Consider the following 13,495-nt stretch of genomic DNA (forward strand, 5'->3'; position numbering starts at 1 on the left):
TAAGAGAAGTAACCCATACAGATATAAACACAACTGTAGTATTACCATGATAACAATGATGAAAAATGGACTCAGTGTCTATGCATAATAGATCTACAGCATAGTGATTATTACTGATTATCCTTTGTCTTGTTTATTTTGTTTGTTTGTTTTTTTTTTAAATTTATTTATTTTGCCAGTTCAGACCGTGGCACCAGCCTTAGCTTGATTGGTTGTTTAGGGTAGATCAGGGCGGGGGACTCCAGCTCTAAGGGGACCTGGATAGAAGTTACATGTGAGGAGAAAATAAGAGTCAACAGTGCATAAAACTCAGACATGTTTTTTCAAATCTGCGAACAAATGGCAACATCACAGAGGGTAGAAAACTCACTCAAAGAGCTGATATTTTATGGAGTGTGCTATTTTAGCAGACGTGGTATTAATTTAATTCTTGTTCAGTGTCTTGGATAGTGGCTTTTGTTCTTTGAACAGACAGATTCTAATAATACAGATGACTGGCTACAGTTCATGTTATATAATCCACAGTATAACCATCAACAGGATTACCCATGAACCAAAAACAAGCAGTGTAAAGATGAACATGTGTGTTCTCACCTGAGTCTCCTTACACACAGAGAAGCTGTACCTCCGCAGGATCTCCACCAGTACGAGTTTCATGGACACCAGAGCAAATCGCATCCCTATGCAGTTCCTGGGCCCTGCCCCAAAAGGCATGTACGTGTTCAGATCAATGGTCCCCTTGTTTTCCTTGCTGAACCTGAGGGCACATGTATTAATACGGGAAATCAGGAAATAGGTCCTTTCTGTGGCTGTTTTGTAAAAACACAAACATATAAATCCTTTCCATACCTCTCAGGTTTGAACTTCTCTGGCTCAGGCCACAGATTAGGGTCCCGGTGCAGGGGCCACGTGGGTACCATGACAATCATACCTTTTGGAATCACAATGCCATTTAACTCCACAGTTGACTTGGCCACACGCTCCAGACGTGGAGCAATGGGGTACAATCGGAGAGACTCGTTGATGACGCTGTCTAAATACTCCATCTGCATCAGAGCTTCATACTCAACTGGAGCCTACACAGACACAGAGACACACATACACATACGCTGTGCATTCTTACTCATGCCACTCAGGTTACCTGCTGGATGTGTCAATAAGCATGTTAACCATAACAACAGCTTTAATCACTTTGACATCCTCCAGCTATCTCAAATATTTTCCTCCATCCACTCCCAGCGTACCTTGTTAGGGAAGGTGGAGTCGATCTCCTCCTGCAGCTGTTTCATGACGTGAGGGTTTGTCGCCAGATTGTGAGCCAAGAAAGAGAGAGAGCTGCTGGTGGTCTCATAGCCAGCAAAGATGAAAAACATCGATTGAGAAAGGATCTCGTGATCGCTTAAACCTGGGGAGACAGCAAGGAGATGTGATTTTAGAAAAGCTTTAAGTTGTGCTTTGATGTGTGTGTAGATGGTGTATTTGTATGCGTGTCACCTTTATCCTGTCCGGAGTGACTGTTTTTCTGGGAGTCCATCATCAGCTGAAGGAAGTCCACTCGACTCTAACAGTAGACATGTATGAGAACAGCTTTGATTTTAATTCTGAATCTCCTGATACACATGTATATATATGCATACACACATTCACAGACAGCCATACCCTTTGCTTGCTGGCCTCTCGTTCAGATTTGATCTTCTGCACTGCAGAGTAAAAGAACTCTGTGACTGACACAGGGAAAAGGGAAACCTCAAACTTGTCAAAAATAGGACCCAGAAAAGGAAAGACACCTGGAATTAAGCAGAAAGCAACACATTTATTAAGGAAATAGGAAAGACTGTAAACATTCAAACTAAGTTTACTAGCACAGATATTTTTGGTTTACCAGCCAGATGAAAGACACAATTACAAACAGCTGCATTTTGCAGAAATGAAATGATATTTGTACCAGAAATGACGAGGAGAGGGTTGAGAAGATCAAACTTCAGCATCTTCTTGATGTTGGTAACGAAGGGGTCTGAGGGGTTGTTGAGTGAGTCAATGTCTACACCGAAGGCTGCGCTGGCTACAACATCCATACTGTAGGATCCAAAGAATCTAAAGAGCACACAAACACATCAGTGATGTCCTTTCATGCTTTTAACCAGTGAACTTTATGCATTTTCTGGAATAGCTTCAAATGAATGGAATATGGTGGAGTATGAAGTCTTCTCACTCCTTCAGCTCTAAGGGCTCATCCTTGTCTGCCTTCTTCTTCATGTTGGCGATCATGGTAGCAGAGCGCTGCTTCATTATGGCCAACATCTGAGGCACAGACAGAGACAGGTAAGAGTTACACACAGGCTTACTAAAGTACTGGAAAACAGAGTACAGAGTACAATTCCTGCTGCAGAGAGAAATATTCTGTTCTACATGCAATAAAGGGCAGAGAAAGGACAGAGTAGGAGAGGGTGGTACCTCTTTCAGTTTTCCTGAGGTGAAGGAGGGAGAAAGGACACTGCGGATCCTCTTCCACTCTTCATTCTCAACGTTGAACACAGCATCGTACAATGGTCCATTCAGATGGTTGTTCTGGAACAGAGTTAGCAAACGTGAGGAGAGTTCAACTTAGACACAGCAACCATAATCAGTGATTGAATGTCTTAAGATGTTGAGAGTACATACTCTGCGGTTAGTGAAGAGAGAGTAACACTCCTTTATCAGAATAGTTTTTATCATGGCAGGATCTGCGATGCACAGCACAGGCTGACGCCCATCAAAGATGCTGGATGTGAAAAGAATAGAACAGAATATGAGAGTAAAAATAATAAAACTCCAGGTGAGATGTTTTTGTAGTCACATGCAAATCTACCATTGTAAAACAAGTATAAATGACACTATAGAGCTACTTTGTAATGACAGACAAGCAGCTCCAAGGACAATGATCAGATGCACACACACACACACACACACACACACACACACACACACACACACACACACACACACACACACACATATATTACGGCATGCAGACTTACCCCCATGTTTTCCCATATTTCTTGTAACAGTCAGTGTCAAAGTTAATGAATCCCTACAAGAATAACAATATAGAGATCATGACCTGAACACCCCTTTCAGTCCACTTTTGACAAATATATTTACCAACCAACCTTTCTATATGCTAGCATAGTGCCGATAAAGGGGATTGGTTTGGGACCAGGGATGCCCATTTTCTTAAATATTCCATATGGCCACCATGTGTACCTGTGCAAAGAGAAAGAAAGAGAAAAATACAGAGGTAGAAGAGAGGGAATTATTATACACACAGGCAAACACACACACAGCACAGTACAAATACCTGTGATGCATATTCTTAAACACTCACACATAGAGCAGTGTGATGAAAGCAATCAGGAGGGTCCATGTCTCAGCGGAGAAATAGAGGAGGTGGTCCATCTCTGCAAGACTTCTCTCTTCCGTCAAGCACAGAACAAGTTCCACAAAAGCCTCAAATCACGACCACAGGCTTTTATCCCCTGCTACACAGGCCAGCTGAGGTGTGTGAGAGTTCAACCAATGGCAGTGAGGCCATGTCAAGTAAATCATTGATCAAGCAGCATTTCTATTTATCAAGCTTTATTAGTTCTTTGATCTGTGATGCTGCATTTGTGACCTAAAGTATTATACTGCTTACGGTAAGAAAGGACACATACAAAAGTCATGGAAACAGCTTTGAGAAATATTTACACACATATATGATTTAATCGAGAGTGCTGTTGTTGTGTGGTATTAAAGTATATTGACAGACATTTTTTGTTATTTTGTCCACCGCACCTCTAAATGCTTGACTTGGCTAAGAAATGTCCGTCATATTTGTAGAACTTCATTCAAAATCATGCTGCTATTGTACAGCCACGTCATGTTATAACAGAGATCACATCACTTATAAGGATGACAGTGTGCATGAGGAAGATCCAAACTATCCTTTATTGTTAACACAGGCTTTACAAATGATCTGTTTGTCACTCACTTCAGGATGAATATTAATAGCAGCTTGCACAGGAACAATTAAGAGAAGTAACCCATACAGATATAAACACAACTGTAGTATTACCATGATAACAATGATGAAAAAATGGACTCAGTGTCTATGCATAATAGATCTACAGCATAGTGATTATTACTGATTATCCTTTGTCTGGTTTTTTTGTTTGTTTGTTTGTTTTTTTAATTTATTTATTTTGCCAGTTCAGACCGTGGTACCAGCTTCAGCTTGATTGGTTGTTTAGGGGTGATTATGCCAGGGGAGTCCAGCTCTAAGGGGACCTGGATAGAAGTTACATGTGAAGAGAAAATAAGAGTCAACAGTGCATAAAACTCAGACATGTTTTTTCAAATCTGCAAACAAATGGCAACATCACAGAGGGTAGAAAACTCACTCAAAGAGCTGATATTTTATGGAGTGTGCTATTTTAGCAGACATGGTATTAATTTAATTCTTGTTCAGTGTCTTGGATAGTGGCTTTTGTTCTTTGAACAGACAGATTCTAATAATACAGATGACTGGCTACAGTTCGTGTTATATAATCCACAGTATAACCATCAACAGGATTACCCATGAACCAAAAACAAGCAGTGTAAAGATGAACATGTGTGTTCTCACCTGAGTCTCCTTACACACAGAGAAGCTGTACCTCCGCAGGATCTCCACCAGTACGAGTTTCATGGACACCAGAGCAAATCGCATCCCTATGCAGTTCCTGGGCCCTGCCCCAAAAGGCATGTACGTGTTCAGATCAATGGTCCCCTTGTTTTCCTTGCTGAACCTGAGGGCACATGTATTAATATGGGAAATCAGGAAATAGGTCCTTTCTGTGGCTGTTTTGTAAAAACACAAACATATAAATCCTTTCCATACCTCTCAGGTTTGAACTTCTCTGGCTCAGGCCACAGATTAGGGTCCTGGTGCAGGGGCCATGTGGGTACCATGACAATCATACCTTTTGGAATCACAATGCCATTTATCTCCACAGTTGCCTTGGCCACACGCTCCAGACGTGGAGCAATGGGGTACATTCGGAGAGACTCGTTGATGACGCTGTCTAAATACTCCATCTGCATCAGAGCTTCATACTCAACTGGAGCCTACACAGACACAGAGACACACATACACATACGCTGTGTATTCTTACTCATGCCACTCAGGTTACCTGCTGGATGTGTCAATAAGCATGTTAACCATAACAACAGCTTTAATCACTTTGACATCCTCCAGCTATCTCAAATATTTTCCTCCTTCCACTCCCAGCGTACCTTGTTAGGGAAGGTGGAGTCGATCTCCTCCTGCAGCTGTTTCATGACGTGAGGGTTTGTCGCCAGATTGTGAGCCAAGAAAGAGAGAGAGCTGCTGGTGGTCTCATAGCCAGCAAAGATGAAAAACATCGATTGAGAAAGGATCTCGTGATCGCTTAAACCTGGGGAGACAGCAAGGAGATGTGATTTTAGAAAAGCTTTAAGTTGTGCTTTGATGTGTGTGTAGATGGTGTATTTGTATGCGTGTCACCTTTATCCTGTCCGGAGTGACTGTTTTTCTGGGAGTCCATCATCAGCTGAAGGAAGTCCACTCGACTCTAACAGTAGACATGTATGAGAACAGCTTTGATTTTAATTCTGAATCTCCTGATACACATGTATATATATGCATACACACATTCACAGACAGCCATACCCTTTGCTTGCTGGCCTCTCGTTCAGATTTGATCTTCTGCACTGCATCGTAAAAGAACTTCATGACTGACACAGGGAAAAGGGAAACCTCAAACTTGTCAAAAATAGGACCCAGAAAGGGAAAGACACCTGGAATTAAGCAGAAAGCAACACATTTATTGAGGAAATAGGAAAGAGTGTCACTATATCGACTGTAACATTCAAACTAAGTTTACTAGCACAGATATTTTTGGTTTACCAGCCAGATGAAAGACACAATTACAAATAGCTGGATTTTACAGAAATGAAATGATATTTGTACCAGCAATGACGAGGAGAGGGTTGAGAAGACTAATCTTCAGCATCTTCTTGATGTTGGTAACGAAGGGGTCTGAGGGGTTGTTGAGTGAGTCAATGTCTACACCGAAGGCTGCGCTGGCTACAACATCCATACTGTAGGATCCAAAGAATCTAAAGAGCACACAAACACATCAGTGATGTCCTTTCATGCTTATAACCAGTTAACTTTATGCATTTTCTGGAATAGCTTCAAATGAATGGAATATGTTGGAGTGTGAAGTCTTCTCACTCCTTCAGCTCTAAGGGCTCATCCTTGTCTGCCTTCTTCTTCATGTTGGCGATCATGGTGGCAGAGCGCTGCTTCATTATGGCCAACATCTGAGGCACAGACAGAGACAGGTAAGAGTTACACACAGGCTTACTGAAATACTGGAAAACAGAATACAGAGTACAATTCCTGCTGCAGAGAGAAATATTCTGTTCTCCATGCGATAAAGGGCAGAGAAGGGACAGAGCAGGAGAGGGTGGTACCTCTTTCAGTTTTCCTGAGGTGAAGGAGGGAGAAAGGACACTGCGGATCCTCTTCCACTCTTCATTCTCAACGTTGAACACAGCATCGTACAACGGTCCATTCAGATGGTTGTTCTGGAACAGAGTTAGCAAACGTGAGGAGAGTTCAACTTAGACACAGCAACCATAATCAGTGATTGAATGTCTTAAGATGTTGAGAGTACATACTCTGCGGTTAGTGAAGAGAGAGTAACACTCCTTTATCAGAATAGTTTTTATCATGGCAGGATCTGCGATACACAGCACAGGCTGACGCCCATCAAAGATGCTGGATGTGAAAAGAATAGAACAGAATATGAGAGTAAAAATAATAAAACTCCAGGTGAGATGTTTTTGTAGTCACATGCAAATCTACCATTGTAAAACAAGTATAAATGACACTATAGAGCGCACACACACACACACACACACGCACACACACACACACACACACACACACACACACACAGTATGACACACAGACTTACCCCCATGTTTTCCCATATTTCTTGTAGCAGTCAGTGTCAAACTTAATGAAGCCCTACAAGAATAACAATATAGAGATCATGAACTGAACACCTCTTTCAGTCCACTTTAACATGGTGGGGATGTTTGCGACAAGAACAATTACATTTAAATGTGGTGTAAATCTATGGTGTATTGCTTCTGAAAAAATATATTTACCAACCAACCTCTCTATATGCCAGCATAGTGCCAAAAAAGGGGATTGGTTTGGGACCAGGGATGCCCATTTTCTTAAATATTCCATATGGCCACCATGTGTACCTGTGCAAAGAAAAAGAAAGAGAAAAATACAGAGGTAGAAGAGAGGGAATTATTATACACACAGGCAAACACACACACAGCACAGTACAAATACCTGTGATGCATATTCTTAAACACTCACACATAGAGCAGTGTGATGAAAGCAATCAGGAGGGTCCATGTCTCAGCGGAGAAATAGAGGAGGTGGTCCATCTCTGCAAGACTTCTCTCTTCCGTCAAGCACAGAACAAGTTCCACAAAAGCTTCAAATCACGACCACAGGCTTTTATCCCCTGTTACACAGGCCAGCTGAGGTGTGTGAGAGTTCAACCAATGACAGTGAGGCCATATCAAGTAAATCATTGATCAAGCAGCATTTCTGATTATCAAGCTTTCTTAGCTCTTTGATCTGTGATGCTGCATTTATGACCTAAATTATTATACTGCTTGTGTTAAGAAAGGACACATGTAAAAGTCATGGAAACAGCTTTCAGAAATGTTTACACACATATACTATTTATTTATTTTTAGAATATTATTCTGTCAGTGTCTCCTATTTGGAATTCAAATGATACAGGAATGTATATAGACACACACTCAGGTACTTAAGTACATATGTATTTGCAATCTGTGCTCATTCAAAGACATTTCCAGATATATACATGGATGCATGGCTGACAGAAACTTGTCTTTTTCCCCTTTATTGTGTCCTTACACAGGAAGGAGGGATGCAGAGTTCTTATGTAAAAGAAAAAGACAAAACAAAAGCAACTATATATATATATATATATATATATATATGGGCATAATATATAGAAAGACTCCATAAAATATTTCCTGTTGTTTTGTACTATTGCACAGTAAAAAAATACACAACACAATAAACATGACCACATCTCAAGCCAAAATAAAAGGATACGTCCATACTCGGGGTCCTGTGAGGCTGTAATGCTCAGATTACACATATATTATTCATTGGAGGTTTTGGTCGTTTGATGGAATTTGTTGAGAACAAACCCCAGGAGAGATGAAAAGATATGTCGTTGACACACCACACGATCTTTACCTGCAAACATCAGGCAGCACATTTTTGTGTACTGTTCAATGTCAGTAAAAGTGCAACAAACTTTTTGTCCATGGTATTAATATTAACAGCTGTTCCACTTGTGCGACACTATGTGCCTTTAGAACCTCCGTCTGAATGGGGAACTCTGTGACTCAGTGTCCATTGTTGAGGATGACGAATGGAAACGTATTCGTAACATCCTCACTCCTTCCTTCACCTCTGCCCGTTTAAAAGAGGTAAATTGTAAATTTTCAAAGTTTCTTCAACTCCTGTTGGCTAGATTGAAGACATACATGCGTTCATCTTTATGTACAGTATTTTTACAGTGTAATATTAATACTTTTACTTTGACTTTTTATGTCAGTCCTGTAGTTTACACACAGTGTGGAAAGAAACACATGATCACCTGTGAAATCTAATGAAAGTCTGCACAATCAGCCTGCAACAATTAGCAGAACCTCCTTCAGTAAAGCTTTTGTTGTCAGAAAAGTGTTGATTTAACTGTGTGCTCAAACACTGAGACAATAGAGAGTGCTGTTGTTGTGTGGTTTTAAAGTATATTAACAGACATTTTTTGTTATATTGTCCACCGCACCTCTAAATGCTTGACATCACGTATAAAGATGACAGTGTGCATGAGGAAGATCCAAACTATCCTTTATTGTTAACACAGGCTTTACAAATGATCTGTTTGTCACTCACTTCAGGATGAATATTAATAGCAGCTTGCACAGGAACAATTAAGAGAAGTAACCCATACAGATATAAACACAACTGTAGTATTACCATGATAACAATGATGAAAAATGGACTCAGTGTCTATGCATAATAGATCTACAGCATAGTGATTATTACTGATTATCCTTTGTCTTGTTTATTTTGTTTGTTTGTTTTTTTTTTAAATTTATTTATTTTGCCAGTTCAGACCGTGGCACCAGCCTTAGCTTGATTGGTTGTTTAGGGTAGATCAGGGCGGGGGACTCCAGCTCTAAGGGGACCTGGATAGAAGTTACATGTGAGGAGAAAATAAGAGTCAACAGTGCATAAAACTCAGACATGTTTTTTCAAATCTGCGAACAAATGGCAACATCACAGAGGGTAGAAAACTCACTCAAAGAGCTGATATTTTATGGAGTGTGCTATTTTAGCAGACGTGGTATTAATTTAATTCTTGTTCAGTGTCTTGGATAGTGGCTTTTGTTCTTTGAACAGACAGATTCTAATAATACAGATGACTGGCTACAGTTCATGTTATATAATCCACAGTATAACCATCAACAGGATTACCCATGAACCAAAAACAAGCAGTGTAAAGATGAACATGTGTGTTCTCACCTGAGTCTCCTTACACACAGAGAAGCTGTACCTCCGCAGGATCTCCACCAGTACGAGTTTCATGGACACCAGAGCAAATCGCATCCCTATGCAGTTCCTGGGCCCTGCCCCAAAAGGCATGTACGTGTTCAGATCAATGGTCCCCTTGTTTTCCTTGCTGAACCTGAGGGCACATGTATTAATACGGGAAATCAGGAAATAGGTCCTTTCTGTGGCTGTTTTGTAAAAACACAAACATATAAATCCTTTCCATACCTCTCAGGTTTGAACTTCTCTGGCTCAGGCCACAGATTAGGGTCCCGGTGCAGGGGCCACGTGGGTACCATGACAATCATACCTTTTGGAATCACAATGCCATTTATCTCCACAGTTGCCTTGGCCACACGCTCCAGACGTGGAACAATGGGGTACAATCGGAGAGACTCGTTGATGACGCTGTCTAAATACTCCATCTGCATCAGAGCTTCATACTCAACTGGAGCCTACACAGACACAGAGACACACATACACATACGCTGTGTATTCTTACTCATGCCACTCAGGTTACCTGCTGGATGTGTCAATAAGCATGTTAACCATAACAACAGCTTTAATCACTTTGACATCCTCCAGCTATCTCAAATATTTTCCTCCTTCCACTCCCAGCGTACCTTGTTAGGGAAGGTGGAGTCGATCTCCTCCTGCAGCTGTTTCATGACGTGAGGGTTTGTTGCCAGATTGTGAGCCAAGAAAGAGAGAGAGCTGCTGGTGGTCTCATAGCCAGCAAAGATGAAAATCATCGATTGAGAAAGGATCTCGTGATCGCTTAAACCTGGGGAGACAGCAAGGAGATGTGATTTTAGAAAAGCTTTAAGTTGTGCTTTGATGTGTGTGTAGATAGTGTATTTGTATGCGTGTCACCTTTATCCTGTCCGGAGTGACTGTTTTTCTGGGAGTCCATCATCAGCTGAAGGAAGTCCACTCGACTCTAACAGTAGACATGTATGAGAACAGCTTTGATTTTAATTCTGAATCTCCTGATACACATGTATCTATATGCATACACACATTCACAGACAGCCATACCCTTTGCTTGCTGGTCTCTCGTTCAGATTTGATCTTCTGCACTGCAGAGTAAAAGAACTCTGTGACTGACACAGGGAAAAGGGAAACCTCAAACTTTTCAAAAATAGGACCCACAAAGGGAAAGACACCTGGAATTAAGCAGAAAGCAACACATTTATTAAGGAAATAGGAAAGACTGTAAACATTCAAATTAAGTTTACTAGCACAGATATTTTTGGTTTACCAGCCAGGTGAAAGACACAATGACAAACAGCTGGATTTTACAGAAATGAAATGATATTTGTACCAGCAATGATGAGGAGAGGGTTGAGAAGACTAATCTTCAGCATCTTCTTGATGTTGGTAACGAAGGGGTCTGAGGGGTTGTTGAGTGAGTCAATGTCTACACCGAAGGCTGCGCTGGCTACAACATCCATACTGTAGGATCCAAAGAATCTAAAGAGCACACAAACACATCAGTGATGTCCTTTCATGCTTATAACCAGTTAACTTTATGCATTTTCTGGAATAGCTTCAAATGAATGGAATATGTTGGAGTGTGAAGTCTTCTCACTCCTTCAGCTCTAAGGGCTCAGCCTTGTCTGCCTTCTTCTTCATGTTGGCGATCATGGTGGCAGAGCGCTGCTTCATTATGGCCAACATCTGAGGCACAGACAGAGACAGGTAAGAGTTACACACAGGCTTACTGAAATACTGGAAAACAGAATACAGAGTACAATTCCTGCTGCAGAGAGAAATATTCTGTTCTACATGCGATAAAGGGCAGAGAAGGGACAGAGCAGGAGAGGGTGGTACCTCTTTCAGTTTTCCTGAGGTGAAGGAGGGAGAAAGGACACTGCGGATCCTCTTCCACTCTTCATTCTCAATGTTGAACACAGAGTCGTACAATGGTCCATTCAGATGGTTGTTCTGGAACAGAGTTAGCAAACGTGAGGAGAGTTCAACTTAGACACAGCAACCATAATCAGTGATTGAATGTCGTAAGATGTTGAGAGTACATACTCTGCGGTTAGTGAAGAGAGAGTAACACTCCTTTATCAGAATAGTTTTTATCATGGCAGGATCTGTGATACACAGCACAGGTTGACGCCCATCAAAGATGCTGGATGTGAAAAGAATAGAACAGAATATGAGAGTAAAAATAATAAAACTCCAAGTGAGATGTTTTTGTAGTCACATGCAAATCTACCATTGTAAAACAAGTATAAATGACACTATAGAGCGCGCGCACACACACGCACACACACGCACACACACACACACACACACACACACACACACACACACACACAGTATGACACACAGACTTACCCCCATGTTTTCCCATATTTCTTGTAGCAGTCAGTGTCAAACTTAATGAAGCCCTACAAGAATAACAATATAGAGATCATGAACTGAACACCTCTTTCAGTCCACTTTAACATGGTGGGGATATTTGTGACAAGAACAATTACATTTAAATGTGGTGTAAATCTATGGTGTATTGCCTCTGAAAAAATATATTTACCAACCAACCTCTCTATATGCCAGCATAGTGCCAAAAAAGGGGATTGGTTTGGGACCAGGGATGCCCATTTTCTTAAATATTCCATATGGCCACCATGTGTACCTGTACAGAGAAAAAGAAAGAGAAAAATACAGAGATAGAAGAGAGGGAATTATTATACACACAGGCAAACACACACACAGCACAGTACAAATACCTGTGATGCATATTCTTAAACACTCACACATAGAGCAGTGTGATGAAAGCAATCAGGAGGGTCCATGTCTCAGCGGAGAAATAGAGGAGGTAGTCCATCTCTGCAAGACTTCTCTCTTCCGTCAAGCACAGAGCAAGTTCCACAAAAGCCTCAAATCACGACCACAGGCTTTTATCCCCTGCTACACAGGCCAGCTGAGGTGTGTGAGAGTTCAACCAATGGCAGTGAGGCCATGTCAAGTAAATCATTGATCAAGCAGCATTTCTATTTATCAAGCTTTCTTAGCTCTTTGATCTGTGATGCTGCATTTACGACCTAAATTATTATACTGCTTGTGTTAGGGAAGGACACATGCAAAAGTCATGGAAACAGCTTTAAGAAATGTTTACACACATATACTATTTATTTATTTTTAGAATATTATTCTGTTAGTGTCTCCTATTTGGAATTCAAATGATACAGGAATGTATATAGAGACACACTCAGGTACTTAAGTACATATGTATTTGCAATCTGTGTTCATTCAAAGACATTTCCAGATATATACATGGATGCATGGCTGACAGAAACTTGTCTTTTTCCCCTTTATTGTGTCCTTACACAGGAAGGAGGGATGCAGAGTTCTTATGTAAAAGAAAAAGACAAGAACAAAATCAACTATATATATATGGGCATAATATATAGAAAGACTCCATAAAATATTTCCTGTTGTTTTGTACTATTGCACAGTAGAAAAATACACAACACAGTAAACATGACCACATCTCAAACGTAGTTTAATAACTAGGTTCAGGAACAAGACCACGCCTCAAAACACACCCTAATCACGTACCAGGTTATTTAAGCGCTCCTGACGCATCCAATCTCCTCTTTGACTCGTTCCGCACGTCTCGTACGACACGCAAGTCATCGATTGAGGAAAAAATAAATAAATAAATAAATAAATAAATAAATAAAAAAAAAAAATATATATATATATATATATATATATATATATATATATATATATATATATATCTTTTTTTTT

At 40.6% G+C, this 13,495-nt stretch overlaps 3 protein-coding genes across 9 annotated transcripts; all 3 read right to left on the reverse strand.

Annotated features, from left to right (window-relative positions):
• Positions 1–121: 121 nt before the first annotated feature.
• LOC143319313 (cytochrome P450 3A40-like) lies at positions 122–3,435 on the reverse strand. 4 transcript variants are annotated; one of them, XM_076728176.1, is made up of 13 exons: positions 3,365–3,435; positions 3,150–3,243; positions 3,018–3,070; positions 2,662–2,761; positions 2,455–2,568; positions 2,213–2,301; positions 1,946–2,094; positions 1,660–1,787; positions 1,495–1,561; positions 1,245–1,405; positions 850–1,076; positions 595–757; positions 122–257 (listed from the first exon to the last, which is right to left on the reverse strand). In XM_076728176.1, exons 1-13 carry the CDS (start codon positions 3,433–3,435, stop codon positions 168–170), a joined length of 1,506 nt encoding a protein of 501 aa, XP_076584291.1. In that variant the 3' UTR covers positions 122–167. The 4 variants fall into 4 exon arrangements, with proteins under 4 accessions (XP_076584291.1, XP_076584290.1, XP_076584289.1 ...); XM_076728175.1 differs by having other exon boundaries at positions 1,495–1,559; positions 1,655–1,787; XM_076728174.1 differs by having other exon boundaries at positions 1,495–1,559; positions 1,652–1,787.
• A 780-nt stretch (positions 3,436–4,215) lies between these two features.
• LOC143319049 (cytochrome P450 3A40-like) lies at positions 4,216–7,512 on the reverse strand. The gene is made up of 13 exons (XM_076727617.1): positions 7,442–7,512; positions 7,227–7,320; positions 7,023–7,075; positions 6,724–6,823; positions 6,517–6,630; positions 6,275–6,363; positions 6,008–6,156; positions 5,708–5,835; positions 5,543–5,609; positions 5,293–5,453; positions 4,898–5,124; positions 4,643–4,805; positions 4,216–4,305 (listed from the first exon to the last, which is right to left on the reverse strand). Exons 1-13 carry the CDS (start codon positions 7,510–7,512, stop codon positions 4,216–4,218), a joined length of 1,506 nt encoding a protein of 501 aa, XP_076583732.1.
• Positions 7,513–9,227: 1,715 nt separating this feature from the next.
• On the reverse strand, positions 9,228–12,566 carry LOC143319322 (cytochrome P450 3A40-like). Of its 4 annotated transcripts, none has more exons than XM_076728194.1 (13): positions 12,496–12,566; positions 12,281–12,374; positions 12,077–12,129; positions 11,768–11,867; positions 11,561–11,674; positions 11,319–11,407; positions 11,052–11,200; positions 10,766–10,893; positions 10,601–10,667; positions 10,351–10,511; positions 9,956–10,182; positions 9,701–9,863; positions 9,228–9,363 (listed from the first exon to the last, which is right to left on the reverse strand). In XM_076728194.1, exons 1-13 carry the CDS (start codon positions 12,564–12,566, stop codon positions 9,274–9,276), a joined length of 1,506 nt encoding a protein of 501 aa, XP_076584309.1. In that variant the 3' UTR covers positions 9,228–9,273. The 4 variants fall into 4 exon arrangements, with proteins under 4 accessions (XP_076584309.1, XP_076584312.1, XP_076584311.1 ...); XM_076728197.1 differs by having other exon boundaries at positions 10,601–10,665; positions 10,761–10,893; XM_076728196.1 differs by having other exon boundaries at positions 10,601–10,665; positions 10,758–10,893.
• Between the last annotated feature and the right edge of the window lie 929 nt (positions 12,567–13,495).

Source organism: Chaetodon auriga, chromosome 4 (assembly GCF_051107435.1).
Source record: "Chaetodon auriga isolate fChaAug3 chromosome 4, fChaAug3.hap1, whole genome shotgun sequence".
In the NCBI taxonomy this organism is placed as follows: domain Eukaryota; kingdom Metazoa; phylum Chordata; class Actinopteri; order Chaetodontiformes; family Chaetodontidae; genus Chaetodon; species Chaetodon auriga.